Here is a 14520-nt window from a genome sequence, read left to right as displayed (position 1 = left end):
GCCATGAATTGCGTTCAAATGGTGTCAATTGAGGCTATGCAGTTGATTTTTATGTTTTCATTTGCCTGGTAACGGTCTAGGGGTATTTTTGTCCGGTTAATAAAGTTGCTGCTGAAAGATGACGGAATGGTACTTTCAGTTCGGGGTGGTCATCTTTCAGTGGTATTTTACGGGTGTGGTGATCTTTCAATGGTACCAGACCAATTTTCCCAAATAAATAATGAGGTTATGTAAATCATACGCTAGTAGTGCCAAGCTATTATCGAAAATAATGTACTTACCCCATGAGCATGCCGCTCCCGCCGGCCAACAGGAAGGCGCTCCCACATCCACAACTACAATAGATAAGCACAACCGCCAAGGTTTGCATTATTTCCACTCCTCCTACAAGCATCACACATTTGACGGTACAACCATCCAATAGTGTTGCATTCCCCCAGTTGAAAGTGCCAATGTTGTCCCAGTCCTGACCAATTATTTCTAGCCACATCCAAGAGATTGTGTTCCCGCTGGAATTCGGGAATAGGAACCCTGCGACCAGTTGCCATAGCCACGCTCGGGCAAACCTAGCAACCAGCTCTTCCTGAGCATCAGCTGCAGGTGGCGTACCAAAGTGCTCCGCCATCCATGCTGAGGTCACTACTGTAGGCTTCTTGTTCTTGGTGTCTTTTGGTGGTTTAGGTGGGCGGACTCCAAACAACTCCACTCTATCTCTCCATCCAATTGGAGATATGGTACCGGTCATGGCTCTGCCATCTATACGAAGCCCAAACAGCATGGCCACATCTTGTAGTGTAACTGTCATCTCACTGGCGGGAAGGTGGAATGTGTGTGTCTCAGGCCTCCACCGGTCTACAAAGTGCTATCAAAGCTGCATTGTCCATCTTGGGGAGCCCTTCCTTGACCAACCATGCCAATGGGAGGAATCTAGCCCATTTGAGGTACGGTGCATACCAATCGTTCCATGTGAGAGGCTTGTGAAGGCAGGAACGTAGAGGCTTCAAAACCTACAAACATATCATTGAACTTTACAATCAACTAAAATCGAATTAGTGATTTGACAAAAAAAATTCAATCACAAGTTCACCTATGTACGCTCCTCATGTATCTTGCCACGGTGTCGCTCATCGTAAAACATATCCAGGAGGCGTAGCAAGGAGGCTGTTCCATCTACATGCAAAAAAGTAATGAACCAAGGACCACAAAGTATAAATGACTATAAGGTCATATTAGAGGAATGCTGCATAGATAAATCATCGTCATTTTATTTATTGCATATAACATTTTACAAATGACAATCATATAAAACTAACATTAAGCATAGGTAAACCAGCCAGAACAAGCAAACCAAGTGAAAAGCCCATCACTGTCAGTGTAAAGCAATGAACCTAGCATGATTCCTAACAACAATTATGCCAAATTGAGTAGTTACCATTCTATCTTCACTCTTACATCAAAATAGCATTCTGCATGAGTTATCTCGCTACTATAAAAGTCAAGGTCCTTTCATGATTACTCTATAAATATGTTATGAGTCCAAGTATCCACCCTCCACGTGGAACTAGACACACAGACAAATGGCAAGCAGGGGAATGGCAGCGCAGGACACTCTCTTGAGATCCGTGGAGGCGGGGACCCACGCAGCGTGCCAAGGCGGCGAATTTGGTTCACGGATCGGGTTGGGGATGCTCGGCCCACACAGCCGTTAGAGGCGGCACGCGGCCGGAATGTAGGGGCCGTCAGTGAGGGTCGGGTCCCTCAGCCCTCGTAGGCAACGGGCCACCTGGAATGCAGGGGAGCACTGGGGAGGCCAGGCCGCTCGGGCGTCGGAGGCGGGGAGCCGGCGGAATGCAGGGGCCATCGGGCAGGGAGGCGTCTAGGAGGGCCAGGACACTCGACCGTCGGGCAGAGGGGCGTCGAGGAGGGCCGGGCCACTTGGCTGTGGGAGAATTCTTTTATTTTAATCTTTTTTAATCTAATATTTTAATAATAGCCCGTTCAGATCTAAATTTTCAAGAACTAGCCCTTTTGGTCGCGTCAAGCCTCGTGACGCGGCTCCGTGAAGGGTCACGCCATATGCTTCGGCGCGACCGAGCTGCCACGCTGTCAGCGCGTGTGCCAGCGGGCCTGATGTGGCAAGGCTGAGTCGCGACACATGCTTTGGCGCGACTGAGTCGCGCCATGCGCCGTGGCGCGACTCAGCCTAATACAGGCCCATCCGGCCAGCCTCCTCTTCCTCCTCCTCCCATTCTTTTTTCCTCCACTCCCCACTCGACCCGACCTCCATGGCGTCGCCCCTCCCTCTCCCCCTCTAGATTCACTCTATCCTCCACCCGATTCGAAGGGGAAACAAAGGGAAACTGATCCTTGAAGGTAACTCATCAATTCTAACTGATTGGTTTTCCTCCATTTCGCAGATTTTTAGGGTTTGAGTTGGTTAGGGTTTTTGTAGGGTTCGAGTTGAAATGGGCCCAACAAAAAACCCTAGCCCGTGTCGTATTCTCCCTGTTTCCCTCATTCGCTAGGCTCCTTGGCACCGCCGGCCGCCGCCACCTGCGCTTCCCGTCGCTGCCGGGTCCCGCCGCAGCGTGCAGTAGCGGCTGATGGGGCTGCAGCACCACGACCCATCGGGGGAGCTCCGCCTCTTGGTGGGGCTGCACGGCCCACAGGACGTGTCGATGCTGGTCTGCCTGATGGAGGCGCTGCGGTGCGGCGGCGAGCTGGCCGCCTACGCTGTGGACATGGTGCAGCTGACGGACTAGACAGCGGCGGCCATCGTCAAGGGCAAGGGCTTCGACGGCATTATGGTGGTGGACGAGGAGGTGTCGGAGATGCGCAAGCGTATCGGCGAGGTGCTGGATGCGTACCAGGCGGAGTGCGGCGGGCCCGGGGGCGTGAGGGTGCGGTGGCTGCTGGCGCTGTCGTCGTTCCCAGACATGCACAGCGACATCTGCATCTGCGCCGAGGACGCCACGGCGGCGCTGGTGCTGCTGCCCTTCCACAAGGCGCAGCGGGTGGACGGGAGCATGGACGCGGGCCACTGCTTCTGGCTGGTGAACCAGAAGGTGCTCCAGCTGGCGCCGTGCTCGGTGGGCGTGGTCGTGGACCGGGGCCTCGGGAAGCAGGAGTCACGCCACACGATAGCACCGACCAGATCTGGACTAGGGTAGTTACGCGCCAATTAGTCACGCTAAGAGAAATGGCACGACTCCCTCGCATTGGTGCCGACCAGATTTGGCTCAAGATACTTTGGCGCCAAGGGAAATGACCCGACTCCTTGCAAGACAAGATATTTGATTGCCAATCACAAGATTATAGATATCACATTACCAGTTTGATAGGACATTACAATATACTCGATTGCACAAAGTGTCGTCCATTACACGTCTAATAATAGTAGTACCAATATATGACCACAAAGTGTACATTACAAGTCCACTACAAGAATAATTCAAATTACAGTAGCGCTTGATAGATAAACAAGATCCATGTGCAACAAAAGACGCTCTCTTCCACTGCTTCCTGACGCCGTTGGGGGCCTGGAGCTGCTTTGCCCACCGCTGGTGTTGTCCGAGGATGTGTTCGTCGCGGGATGGCTATGCGACGGACCTCCACCACCTACGTCAAGAATAGATCGAGGCACAAGCTTTCAGATTCAATTCAACTAAGAGAGATGAGGAGCAGAAGGGCTAGGAACATTCAAAGGCAGAGTAGAGCAGATCACAGCACAGCACACAGAGGCAACAGCAGGTGAAAGAGATCACCTCTGCAGCAGCAGCAGCTGGGTATCGATAGGAATAGAGAGAAGGCATCGCAAGCAAGGTATATATGCATGATCCATCCATGTATCCATCAGGAACAACGAATCAGGACACCGCGGCCGCCCAAACCCAACTCGAAAGCCACGTCAGGTACCACCGCACAGTTCCCAGTCCCTGCCACCACCGATGCCACGGTAATGCAACGGGAGAGCAATTGCGAGGCGGCACCGTACAGATGGGGACCTTAATCGACATCTGCTCGAGAGAATGGCCCGCGCACAGCCTCGAATTGGACCCGCCGTCTCAAACCCTAACCAACTCAAACCCTAAAAATCCATTTGCGAAATGGAGGAAAACCAATCGGTTAGAATGGAGGAGTTACCTTCAAGAATCAGTTTTCCTTTGTTTTCCCTTCGAATCGGGTGGAGGATGAAGTGGATCTAGAGGGGAAGACCGAAGAGGGAGAGACGGCGCCATGGAGGTCAGGTCGAGTGGGGAGTGGTGGAAAAAAGAATGGGAGGAGGAGGAAGAAGAGGCTGGTCAGGTGGGTCTGTATTAGGCTGAGTCGCGCCACGGCGCATGGCGCGACTCAGTCGCGCCAAAGTATGTGGCGCGACTCAGCCTTGCCACATCAGGCCCGCTGGCATACGCGTGTCAGCATGGCAGCTCGGTCGCGCCGAACCATGTGGCGTGACACTTCAAGGAGTCGCGCCACGGGGCTTAGTGCGACCAAAAGGGCTAGTTCTTGAAATTTTAGATATGTACGGGGTATTATTAAAATATTAGATTAAAAAGAATTAAAATAAAAAAATCACTGTGGGAGGGGAGCCGCCAGGAGCCGTGGGTCGTGGTGGGGTCTGGAGGCGACGGTCGCCGCCGCCAAGGAGAGGCGGGTGGGTAGGGAGGGGAGACTGAATTGGAGATTGGAGTATGTATATCTGTGTAAGTTGTGTCATGGCGCATGGCACGACTCGGTTGCGCCAAAACGACGCGACTTAGCCTCGTCATGTCAGGCCTGCTGGGAAGCGTGTGTGAGCGTGGCAGCTCGATTGCACCGAAGCATGTGGTGTGATTTTTAGAGCCATGCCACCTGGCGCTTAAAAAAAAGACTAGTTTTTGAAAATTTATTAAAATATTAGATTAAAATAAAAAAATTCGAACCCTCCGGACTCTGTCCTCCTTCCGCCGCTCCGGCCTCATTCCTTCCGCCTCGCCGATCCCGCCGGCGGGATGGCTGGCCCGCGCCCCCTCCCCCGCCGGATCCTCCGTCTCGCCGTATCCATCGCGGTCGCCGCCTTCGCCTTCTTACCTACCCCCGTCTCCGGTATCCGGTGAGATCCGCACTTCCCTTGCTGCCTTTGCTATGGTAGGACCCAAATCCCGGCTCTCCCTGCTCGTCGCAGTCAGTTCGACTGTCGCACGAAAAAGGTTCTTCGTAGATAAGGCGAGTTTTTGGACCACTTAGGGTTCACTTAGTCACGGATTGGGACCTCAAGCTTGATTCTGTTGATGTGAGGATGCTTTTATTGTTATGCTTCAACGGGGTTCTATTTGTTCAAGTTAGGGCCACCAATTAGAAACAGTAGCTTTCCATGCCAATACACACAGGTAAATGCCACTAATCGCTGTCAATGTTTTCATGGTTGGTTGGGTCCTGTGATCATGTCATTGGGCTGCTAGATTTGAGTGCAATGTTACAAACCACTAGTAGAGGGGCATGCAGGATTGGAAGAAGGGGATGATGGAACTTAAGATAGATGAAATTTTGGAAGGGAGGAGTGCAGATTAGTCTAGTGAGAAAGACAGACAGATAGATAAAAGTGGCGAAGGGATGGTGATTGACGAGAAATACTTCCATATAGTGGCTTTCACCTTTTTATAATGGTATTAAGCATTTAGCTAGATACTAGGTGCTAGTTCAGTAATCATATCGTGCTTTAACCTTGTTTCTGGGACAAGGAAAAAAATTTCATTGCATAAGGCAGCATGGGTATCAGTGAATTGCATTGTTCTCGTATTGGGGCATTCTTGTCATTCTGATGAGAGCTATTTTGCTGTGTATATATCAGTAAAGATAAGGACAGACCTTTAAATATTGTGCAGGAAGGACATTGGCTTTGTTGAACCAATTATGTGCCGAAGCACTGTTCAGGGACGGCATCTGATCTCTGATGATAATGGCAATACTCCTGTTCCTTTGTCTTGCTTAGATTATTTTTCCTGTAAATGCTACACTATCTTTCAACCATTTTTGACCGATGAAACACTTCCCTTTGTAGGTTATGTATGCTCTGCACTTTCAATCAATCCATGGTCTCACTGTTGCCCAACAACAGCGGACCGCTTTTCCTGCCAGTGGGTTTCCTATCTTCCATTGCATCTTATATGCAGCACTCCATCTGAACTGGTTAACCCTGTCAACCTGACATAAGTCTTCATGACATAATCCAGGGGCTGCAAACATGATTTACAGTGCTGCAACTCTTATGAATATTGTGTTTCTTGCTGTTTGAATCCTTCTAAGGTAATTCCTATCCAGTAGTACCAGGTCTGGAATACAAAAATGAATTGTTTCATAATTTTTTTACTTGCCGTGACAGACCAAGAAAGAAGATGTGCTGAAGCTGAAGGTAGCCAAGCCAGTTACTGCTGGTAAAATGGTTGAAGTTATTAATTGGTGAATTTTTAATATGATGAATGAAGTTTACAGTTAGTATTGTCCAGGAACATACACAAATGTTTTTGATTTCTGCATGGGAAGATGCCGCCATAGCTCTGCAAGTGTGGTACTGTGCCCCCCAGAGTACCGATACAACAATACTTTTACTTAGGGCATACCTTGCTTGGTTTGCCTACAACAAGGGGTTGTGGCAGTTTCATGATTTTTAATGTTAGTTACAACATCAGTCTAACTAAGTTGCTCTTTCCATTTTACAAGGTTCATGGAAAATGCCTACGCCAGCGACTTCCATCATTGTTTTTCCGTGCAGCAAAATTCTTCAGGTACGAAATACATACTATGAATTGTATTTCTTGGTTATAATTCAACTTCAGTTGCAACAAGTTCACAGATCATTACTGGTAGATCTAAACTACCATGTTCTCAGCTTATTACTGGTAGTACTGAATTATTTAAGCAAACACTAATAGTCTCTCCCCTTGGGGTTCATATTCATGTGCATATTAATATTTTGAAACATCCAAATCCCCACTAGGAGTGGAAGCAAGCCCATTCTAGTTTACCTGCTTTGAGTTTCAAATATTTTGATTCAGCTGCATTGAAGCTTGAAGGTACTCGGACATGAGCCATAAGTAGAGATTTATCTCGATACAGGTAGGGCCACATTGCTTTGGCAATGGGCTTTTGACAAGCCATCTCTTGGCCTCTTCACCAAAGTAGCAGCATTAGCCATACTTGAAATATGTAACCTATCTATGGCCTGGAATCATTGGAGGGGCAAGTCTGTCTATTAACTTATTGTCTTTATTTGTTCTAAAAAAATTATTGTCTTTATAAATGATGCTTGAGAACTTTGATAGTGATGAGATCTTCCCCTATTATCTTGACTAAATTTGGACAGTCTGCTAACAGCTCCACTCACAATCTGGTACCTTTCTGTGCATTAGTCCATTAGTAGTGCCCATGATGCATTGTTTTGAATTATATGATTGGAAGTGATCGTGGAGTGTATATATTCTGCAGGATCAACTGAATCTAGTTCTGTATCAAAGTTGTTGGGTATTAATGTCGTAGTAGGAAGGTAAGGCCTTTCCACTTCAAGCACATATTTCTTTAGTGTGAATGAGCACCTAGGAACTGCTTTATGAAAAACTAAATGAATTTTAGGCCAGGAGAATCTTGCAGCTTGGTTTGCAAAGTAAGAGGACAGTCATGTGTTCCGAGCAGGCTCTCTGTCCTGAACAAATGTGAGATGTAAGTCCAATTTGATTATCTTCAATGACATGCCATTGTTACAATGGGAACATATCAGGTGCAAACCAACCTCTCCATGCAAATTATGAAAACTTCAATCTGAGCCATCGGATCAACATCCAAGGGGAGGGGCGCAGAGGGGTGGGAGGGGAGATTGGCAAAAATGTGATTACCCAATCCAAGAACGGGTCCAGATTGTAAAACTACCCAATCTCCCATGCCCATTGGATTATGATCCGATGACCTAGATTAAAGCTTTCATAGTTTGCACGGAGATTGGTTTGCACCTGATACGTTCCCTTGTTACAATACAGTCAATTATCCTCAAACTGCAAATGACACACATGCCATACTATAACATTTGCTGTTTAGCTGACTAGTGATGCCGCAAGTTCCATTTTCATTGCGTCAGAGGTGTAGGAAAGTAGGATGCGTATAATGTGATCGATGTATTGTATTGAGCCCCTTGGGAAGTATATATATAGAGTACAAAGACTTGGGGGGTAAGTCACCTCCCCGATACATATGACAGTCCGGGATTACGTACCCTAACCTACCAAATATACTCTAACGTCCGGGATTACATATCCTAACCTACCAAATATACTCTAACGTCCCCCTGCAGTCATAGCGGTAGCAACACGAACGGACAGACTGGAGAAGAATGGAGATATCCCCCGCAGTCAGAATGCCGGTGCAAATGCTTCGACTGGAGTAGCTCATGCAGATGATAGCCCTTTAGTGCTGAAGTAGCCGAGGTCGAGGTGGATGCGGTCAAAGCTGTGGAGGAGAGCACGGATCCGAAGTGTCAACAACGGCACGCGTACACAAATCAGCAGCTTCTTTCCGATGATAGTAGAGGGATGGTGAGCGGTGGATGGCGATGGTATACAGGCAGCTGAAAAGTGCTCGAGCATCTTCCTTCAATAACATCGGCAGTGGTGCTCGCGTGAAAACGACAGTAGGCGCGGACTCGGATCGAGTGCCAGCTGACGAGGACCCGCAGCAGATGGCACCACTACCAGAAAAGACGGCGACATCGGCGATTATGGCTTGACCACGAGCATCGCGCTGTAGCCTAGGAGGGCGTGACGACAACCTCGTCTTTGGGAGTGTCGACAATGGAGCGACGACGAACGGCAGATGACGCAAACCAATCTCTGTTCAGAAAAAAACAGCAGCAGGAGGACCATGGGTACATCTCGGGTGCACCTAGCGAATGTCCCTCCCTTCCCTCTGCCCTGTCGCCGGTCGGGGACGAGCCGAGGCGGTCAGGGAGCCGACGCCGGTCAGTGACGAGGCCCGTCAAGCCGAGTTCGACGGTACTGGGTGCGGGTCCGAGTGGCACCTCTGCTCCAGCCGCACGGAGGCCTACAACCGGAGGAGAGAGAGCCGGCGGGGAAGGGCGGAGCTCCCACGGCGCTGCAGTCCGCCGGCTACGGCGGTGGAGCGGGGCCAGGCAGGTGCGCTACCAGAGCTGAGCTGCCACCCGGGCGGGTCTATCCACAGTCGTAGGTGGAGCGGCTAGACCAGCGGAAGAAGGGCGGTGCACGACCATCGGGCGCCCTCGATCTTGCGGCGGCGGCGGCCCCATGGTTCTCCTTTGCAGCCACGGAGTCACGCAGGTGTAGCCAAGTCGCGCTTAGAACAGGGGTGGCGATGGCGCAAATTGCAACGAGGGTGGCGACGGCATTGGAGGAGTAGATGGGGGGCACGTGGCCAGCGGGGCGCTCGACGGGGGAGGTGAAGACGGCGGTGCTGGCGACGAATCCTGTGGTGAGGTAGGTCCCCTTGTTGTGCTTGACGGAGACAGTCACGGCAAATCAGAGAGATCCGCCGGGAATCCTACGAGGGCACTGCCCTCAGTGGATCGATCTACCCGGGGACGGCGCGGCGGCAGCGGCGGCGGTAGCGGAAGCCTACTTAGTTCACAGGATCGTGACCCTGTGGTACCATGTAGAAAAGTAGGATGCGTATAATGTGATCGATGTATTGCATTGAACCCCTTGGGCAGTATATATAGAGTACAAAGATTTGGGGGGTAAGGCACCTCCCCGATACAAATGGCAGTACCCTAAGTTGAATATGAATTTTGACTAGGGTCAACATAAGCTTTTACTTGAAACTGAAAGGATAGGGGGAAGACTGGAGGATTAGACAAGATACTGGCCCAGAACTGATGCGATATAAATTTAACCTGGGCACAAGCGAACCAGTTTGAATTTAAATCTTGACACATCAGTTGTTTTTCCTGTAGGCACCTCATCAGGAAGTTTTTTTTGGTGCTCCTTTGCGTGAATTTTTTGTTCCCTGACTGACTGTCTGAGTGCATTGTCTTTTTGGTCATCTACTAGCTGTTAGCCTATTTTGTGTACAATCTGTGTAAATTTATTTCATTGTTACCTGCATGAGATAATTTCATATAAGACCCATGCTTAAATTGAAGGGTACGTCTGGCTCTAGTGTAAAGAAGACATAACTTTTTTTAAGCTAGCACGAGCAGTGTCAGTAATATTGTAATATAAATTATCAGGCAAATTAGCTGTGCAGCTCATCTGGATCTTGTATACCCTTGTTATGTTATCAATTGTTAGTAGGTCTTTCATGATAGGAAGTATTTGTTCTTGTTTATGATTATTTGTGTTAGCTTGGCAGCTTGCTGTGAAAATAGATCCTCACTTGATGGTCAATAAACTCATTCATGTTACACCATCATCCCAAGGGAACTTTTCTTGGTGGAAATTAGCTAATACAAAATGGAGCAATATTCGTGTTTCTCTGTGTGTATGTTTTCTTTTCATACATTCATGCAGGATACTGATCGTTTGTGCTCAATTGTTCAAATCAGTTTGCAGAAATATATGAGATGCAAAAGCGGCTGCTTTCACAGTCTTGGACCATATCAGCCTGCTGAAGTTGTTGTTGAAGCTCCGACCAGCTTGGTAAGAATACTATTTGGATTTGCTATTTTTTAATTCTTGGACTATTGTTTATCTCATTTTCATCTTTAGCAGTTTCACCACATGCAGACTGTTAAAAGATTTGATCTATAAAATCGAAGCTTTCACAGCTCAGATTATATGGGATAGGATATTTTGTGTACTCTTCTGGTTATTCTGTTTATTCCCATACTTCAAACTGCTATTAGATATGCTGCACTTATGCCAATTTCTGAAAAATAGTCAGCAAACTAACTAACGTGCTATTGCTTAGGAATTTAGGAGGGATGAGGGGAGAATGTGCTGGCCATGGAAACCCAGCTTACAGGTTACAGCAGAGTCTGGAGAGCTGAGGGCTGAAGGGGCTAAGCCCTTTGCTTCTCCACAATTAACCTGAACCATGGCATATCCCTCACTTTATATAGAGGGAGATATTTTGACCCTCAAGTCAACTATAAATGGGAACTTCGATACGATCCTAACTTCCTAATTGCAATACATACTCTTGATTAAAGAGATTACTTGGCTTCCAATCTGTTTATCTGCACAAGGTGATCCTTGTCCATCTGAAGAGTATCGTTACATAAAACTTTTGGGAGTTGACAAACTTCTCACCTCTTAAAATCAATGTTATACAGTCGTCTAGTCGAACCTAGTCGCCATGGCACCGATAAGGCGACTAGTCGCGACTAGTCGTCGATCAGGTCGATTAGTCGACCCTAGTCGGTCCTAGTCGTCGCTATAGTCGTCCTATATATCCCACAACATATATGTACATGTATATGTACTTATATACTATATAGCAAGCAGGAACACCACAATGATAGTCAGTTTGGTGACACTTACTTGTGAGATTTGATGTTTGAACTGTCCAAAACTCCATAATCTTGTCCCACACTCCATATCCTTGCTGTTCTGCTGCTGAAACTGTAATTACAAAGAGAAAAACTGAAGTCAGTAGCTGAAATTAAATATGTAACAGCATTACAGCAAGTGAGCAAGTAATTCAAAATTTAAAAAGAACACAACTAAACCAGGGCAGCAGGCAACCAGCAAGTAGCTAATGGGCCTAATTGAGCCCAGTACGGGCGGCGGGCTGGAGTGCTGGTCTGCTGGACATCTTTTGGTTTTGGCCTGATCGTCCAAGTAGCTAGTCGGACGACTAATCGCGATTAGGCGACGATTAGTCGGACGATCAGACATTTGATCGACAAAAGCTAGTCGTTTCACTTATCGAAGCCAGCGGAGCGATAAGGTCGACTAATCGCGACTAATCGCGATTAGTCGGACGACTGTATAACATGGCTTAAAATTCATCATTCATCACGCCATCCCTAATTTCACCAACCTGATGCTTTCCACTGCCTTATTGAATACATCTGAACAAATTCAGCTTTGGTTTTAACATACTTTATATGCTTAAACTTATTATCTTTCAGATATCATCATTTCTCTGCTTTGACACTGACAAAGTTGAGTCAGCACCAAAATCATCTATTTGGAATATCAAATGGCATTGGATACAAGATCTAGAAATTCACATGAGAGTGGGGTGTGGATATATTAAAAGATTTGATGGATTTATGATAAATTTATTAGACTAGTTTTGAGAAAAATTGTTGCAGCAGCATCAGTCCTCAAAGCCACCTAAGTCGTCTTGTTACATGCCTCTTCTTTCATCTTTTTTGTCCGATACCTTCTGAAAGGAATCTTACATATTGTTGTCATTGTTGTTTGTTTCCACAATGAAAGGCTCCTGATATTCATGCTATGCTAATTAGATGCCTGATATTTAGCTGTTTGTCTTCTATATTTTAGTTGAAATAGTTCAGAATTTCAGTGGACTCCTTGCTTATGATATCTGTGCATTGGATCCCAGTTAAATGCTCAGTTTAGTAGCATTAGGGATTGAAGAAGTTCAGCTCTCAATGCTGCATGAGGGAATGCCTGTACTGCCTATTGACTTGAATTTTTCTATTGTGGTTGTGTTGATGTTGTGCATATAAACATAAAATAGTCACAGTTAAAATGTGGATCTGACTTCTGTTTGGCTTCTATTTCAGAATCCAGGAGCATGCTTATATATGCAGATGGATGAGCGGCTCACATGTGATGGTTCACATCAACATACCCGGAGGCTCTGTCCATGTGCATGAGAAGGAAAAAAAGTAATGTGACACACATAAGACAGTAGAGATAGTTTTCCCTGCAAAAGCTTCTTTCATGCTTTAGAGTTAGACTCATTTAATTGCCAAGATATGAACAAAGTAGGTTTTCTCACGTTAGTCACACTCACACTCAATGGACGCGAAACAAGTGGAGATGATAAGCTGAAAACCACTGATTCTCCATCATCTCCATGATGAACAACCATTCTGCATACTGGTTGCTACAAGCCCTCAACACAAACATCCTACTTTCGAGCAGGATCGTGGATGCAAAGGAAATGGGGTACCTGCAAATCTTTGCATGATATTTGGTAGGATGTTGCCTGCTGAATGAAAATGTATGCAACATTGGTAATGCGTTGCTCTATGTACATACCATCGACTGCAAGACGCATTGTATCCATACTTTCCTCATAATTTATATTTGTGGCTGTCCTGTGCAGGCTGTTTCTCTTTCTTGTCTGCAAGCATCATTCATGTGCAGAGCAAACACCTGAACCAATTATATTCATAATATATTGCACAAGTTCTCATGCATGTTGAAGAAAGTAAGACAAATAAAACTACAGATACATGTTCTTTTAAATCAATTACATCATGCCAGCATCTCTGCATCACAGACTCCCATGCCTTTTTTTCCAGCCTCAAAAGGAGTAGTTAGGCTTGAAATCTTTCATAAACTTTGGTCTGTCCCTCCCTTTGTTATCATCTTTGCTCTGACCAGCAGCTGTAGCACTCTCCTCTGCTGCGGCTTCATTTTCCTGGCCCTCTTCCTCGAAGGCCGGGTGGGTGAGGATGTTCCCTAGCAGTTGTGTCCCCCTGAGGGCATTGGTGAGCGGCAGGTGACCTTCAGGTGTGTCATCCTTCATCTCCCAAATGAACTCATCAGGAAATGCCCTGTAGTTGTACTGCTCTATCTCGGTGTCTAGCTTCTTCATCCAGCCAACCTTGATGAAGAAGCGGGTGAAGTCACGCCGTGACTTCTCCCAAAGCCGCCGCTGAACGCTGTACCCAAACTTGCCATTGCTGTGCTCCTTCCAGAGCTTGTCAATGGTGCGGAGGTCCTCGGTGGAGATGAACTGGACCTCAGAGAAGAAGACGTACCCTCGCCGCCCTGCAGACTCCCCCGCGAGCTCGATGAGGAGCGCCCGGGTGGTGTCATCGGCTTGGCGGTAGTCCCTTGCTGCGAGCTGGCGACCAAGCAGGTCTATGGAGGGGGAGGGTGGCGAGTCTGCTGCTGCGGCAGGGGTGACTGGAGTCGGAGCTGATGAGTTGGCAGTCGAAGTTGTGGTCACCGAAGGGGAGGTGTTGGAGTAGAGCCTGAAGGAAATGCTGCCGCTGTTGTTAGAGAGCTTCAGTAGAGCAGATGGGGAGCTGTCATGGCTGCCGCCAGCGTTGACGAAAGAGTGGTGTTGGGGAAGAAGAAAGGATTGGAGAGAAGCATTCGCCATTGATGGCAGGAGGACTGAGATGAGAATGGAGGGAAGGGATATGAGAGGGAGACGATGATAAAGGAGTGGACGGGGTTTACTGAGAGCTGAGCTGGTGGTCGTGTGGTGTGGAGAATTGAGAGTGTGTTGTGTATGTGTGTGACTTTTGTTGTGAACTTGTGATATATGTCAGGGGTTGTGAGAGATTTTGGTGGTGGTTTTGTAGGGGGTGCATCTGGAAGAGAATGCAAAGGAGGGCTGTGATTGGTGGATTCTGGGTGAGATGAG

The 14520-nt window shown here is 47.5% G+C and overlaps 2 protein-coding genes and 1 long non-coding RNA gene across 4 annotated transcripts; 1 reads left to right on the top strand and 2 right to left on the bottom strand.

Annotated features, from left to right (window-relative positions):
* Positions 1–230: 230 nt before the first annotated feature.
* On the bottom strand, positions 231–11990 carry LOC120644249. The gene is made up of 3 exons (XR_005663541.1): positions 11481–11990; positions 1088–1170; positions 231–1007 (listed from the first exon to the last, which is right to left on the bottom strand). It is a non-coding gene; the product is annotated as an uncharacterized LOC120644249 (long non-coding RNA).
* LOC120644247 lies at positions 4891–14316 on the top strand. 2 transcript variants are annotated; one of them, XM_039920828.1, is made up of 11 exons: positions 4891–5092; positions 5865–5941; positions 6041–6116; positions 6213–6285; positions 6362–6391; positions 6486–6547; positions 6700–6764; positions 7465–7522; positions 7609–7695; positions 10544–10637; positions 12698–14316. In XM_039920828.1, exons 1-11 carry the CDS (start codon positions 4992–4994, stop codon positions 12788–12790), a joined length of 816 nt encoding a protein of 271 aa, XP_039776762.1. In that variant the 5' UTR covers positions 4891–4991; the 3' UTR covers positions 12791–14316. The 2 variants fall into 2 exon arrangements, with proteins under 2 accessions (XP_039776762.1, XP_039776763.1); XM_039920829.1 differs by having other exon boundaries at positions 4905–5092; positions 6362–6413; positions 6486–6552; positions 12698–13244.
* On the bottom strand, positions 13282–14439 carry LOC120644248 (tetrapyrrole-binding protein, chloroplastic-like). Its single transcript, XM_039920830.1, has one exon. It carries the CDS (start codon positions 14251–14253, stop codon positions 13447–13449), a length of 807 nt encoding a protein of 268 aa, XP_039776764.1. The 5' UTR covers positions 14254–14439; the 3' UTR covers positions 13282–13446.
* Positions 14440–14520: the final 81 nt, after the last annotated feature.

Source organism: Panicum virgatum, chromosome 8K, assembly GCF_016808335.1.
Source record: "Panicum virgatum strain AP13 chromosome 8K, P.virgatum_v5, whole genome shotgun sequence".
Classification (NCBI taxonomy): Eukaryota; Viridiplantae; Streptophyta; class Magnoliopsida; order Poales; family Poaceae; genus Panicum; species Panicum virgatum.
Note: the sequence above shows the minus strand (reverse complement) of the source record. Positions and strands in the feature narration are given on the sequence as shown.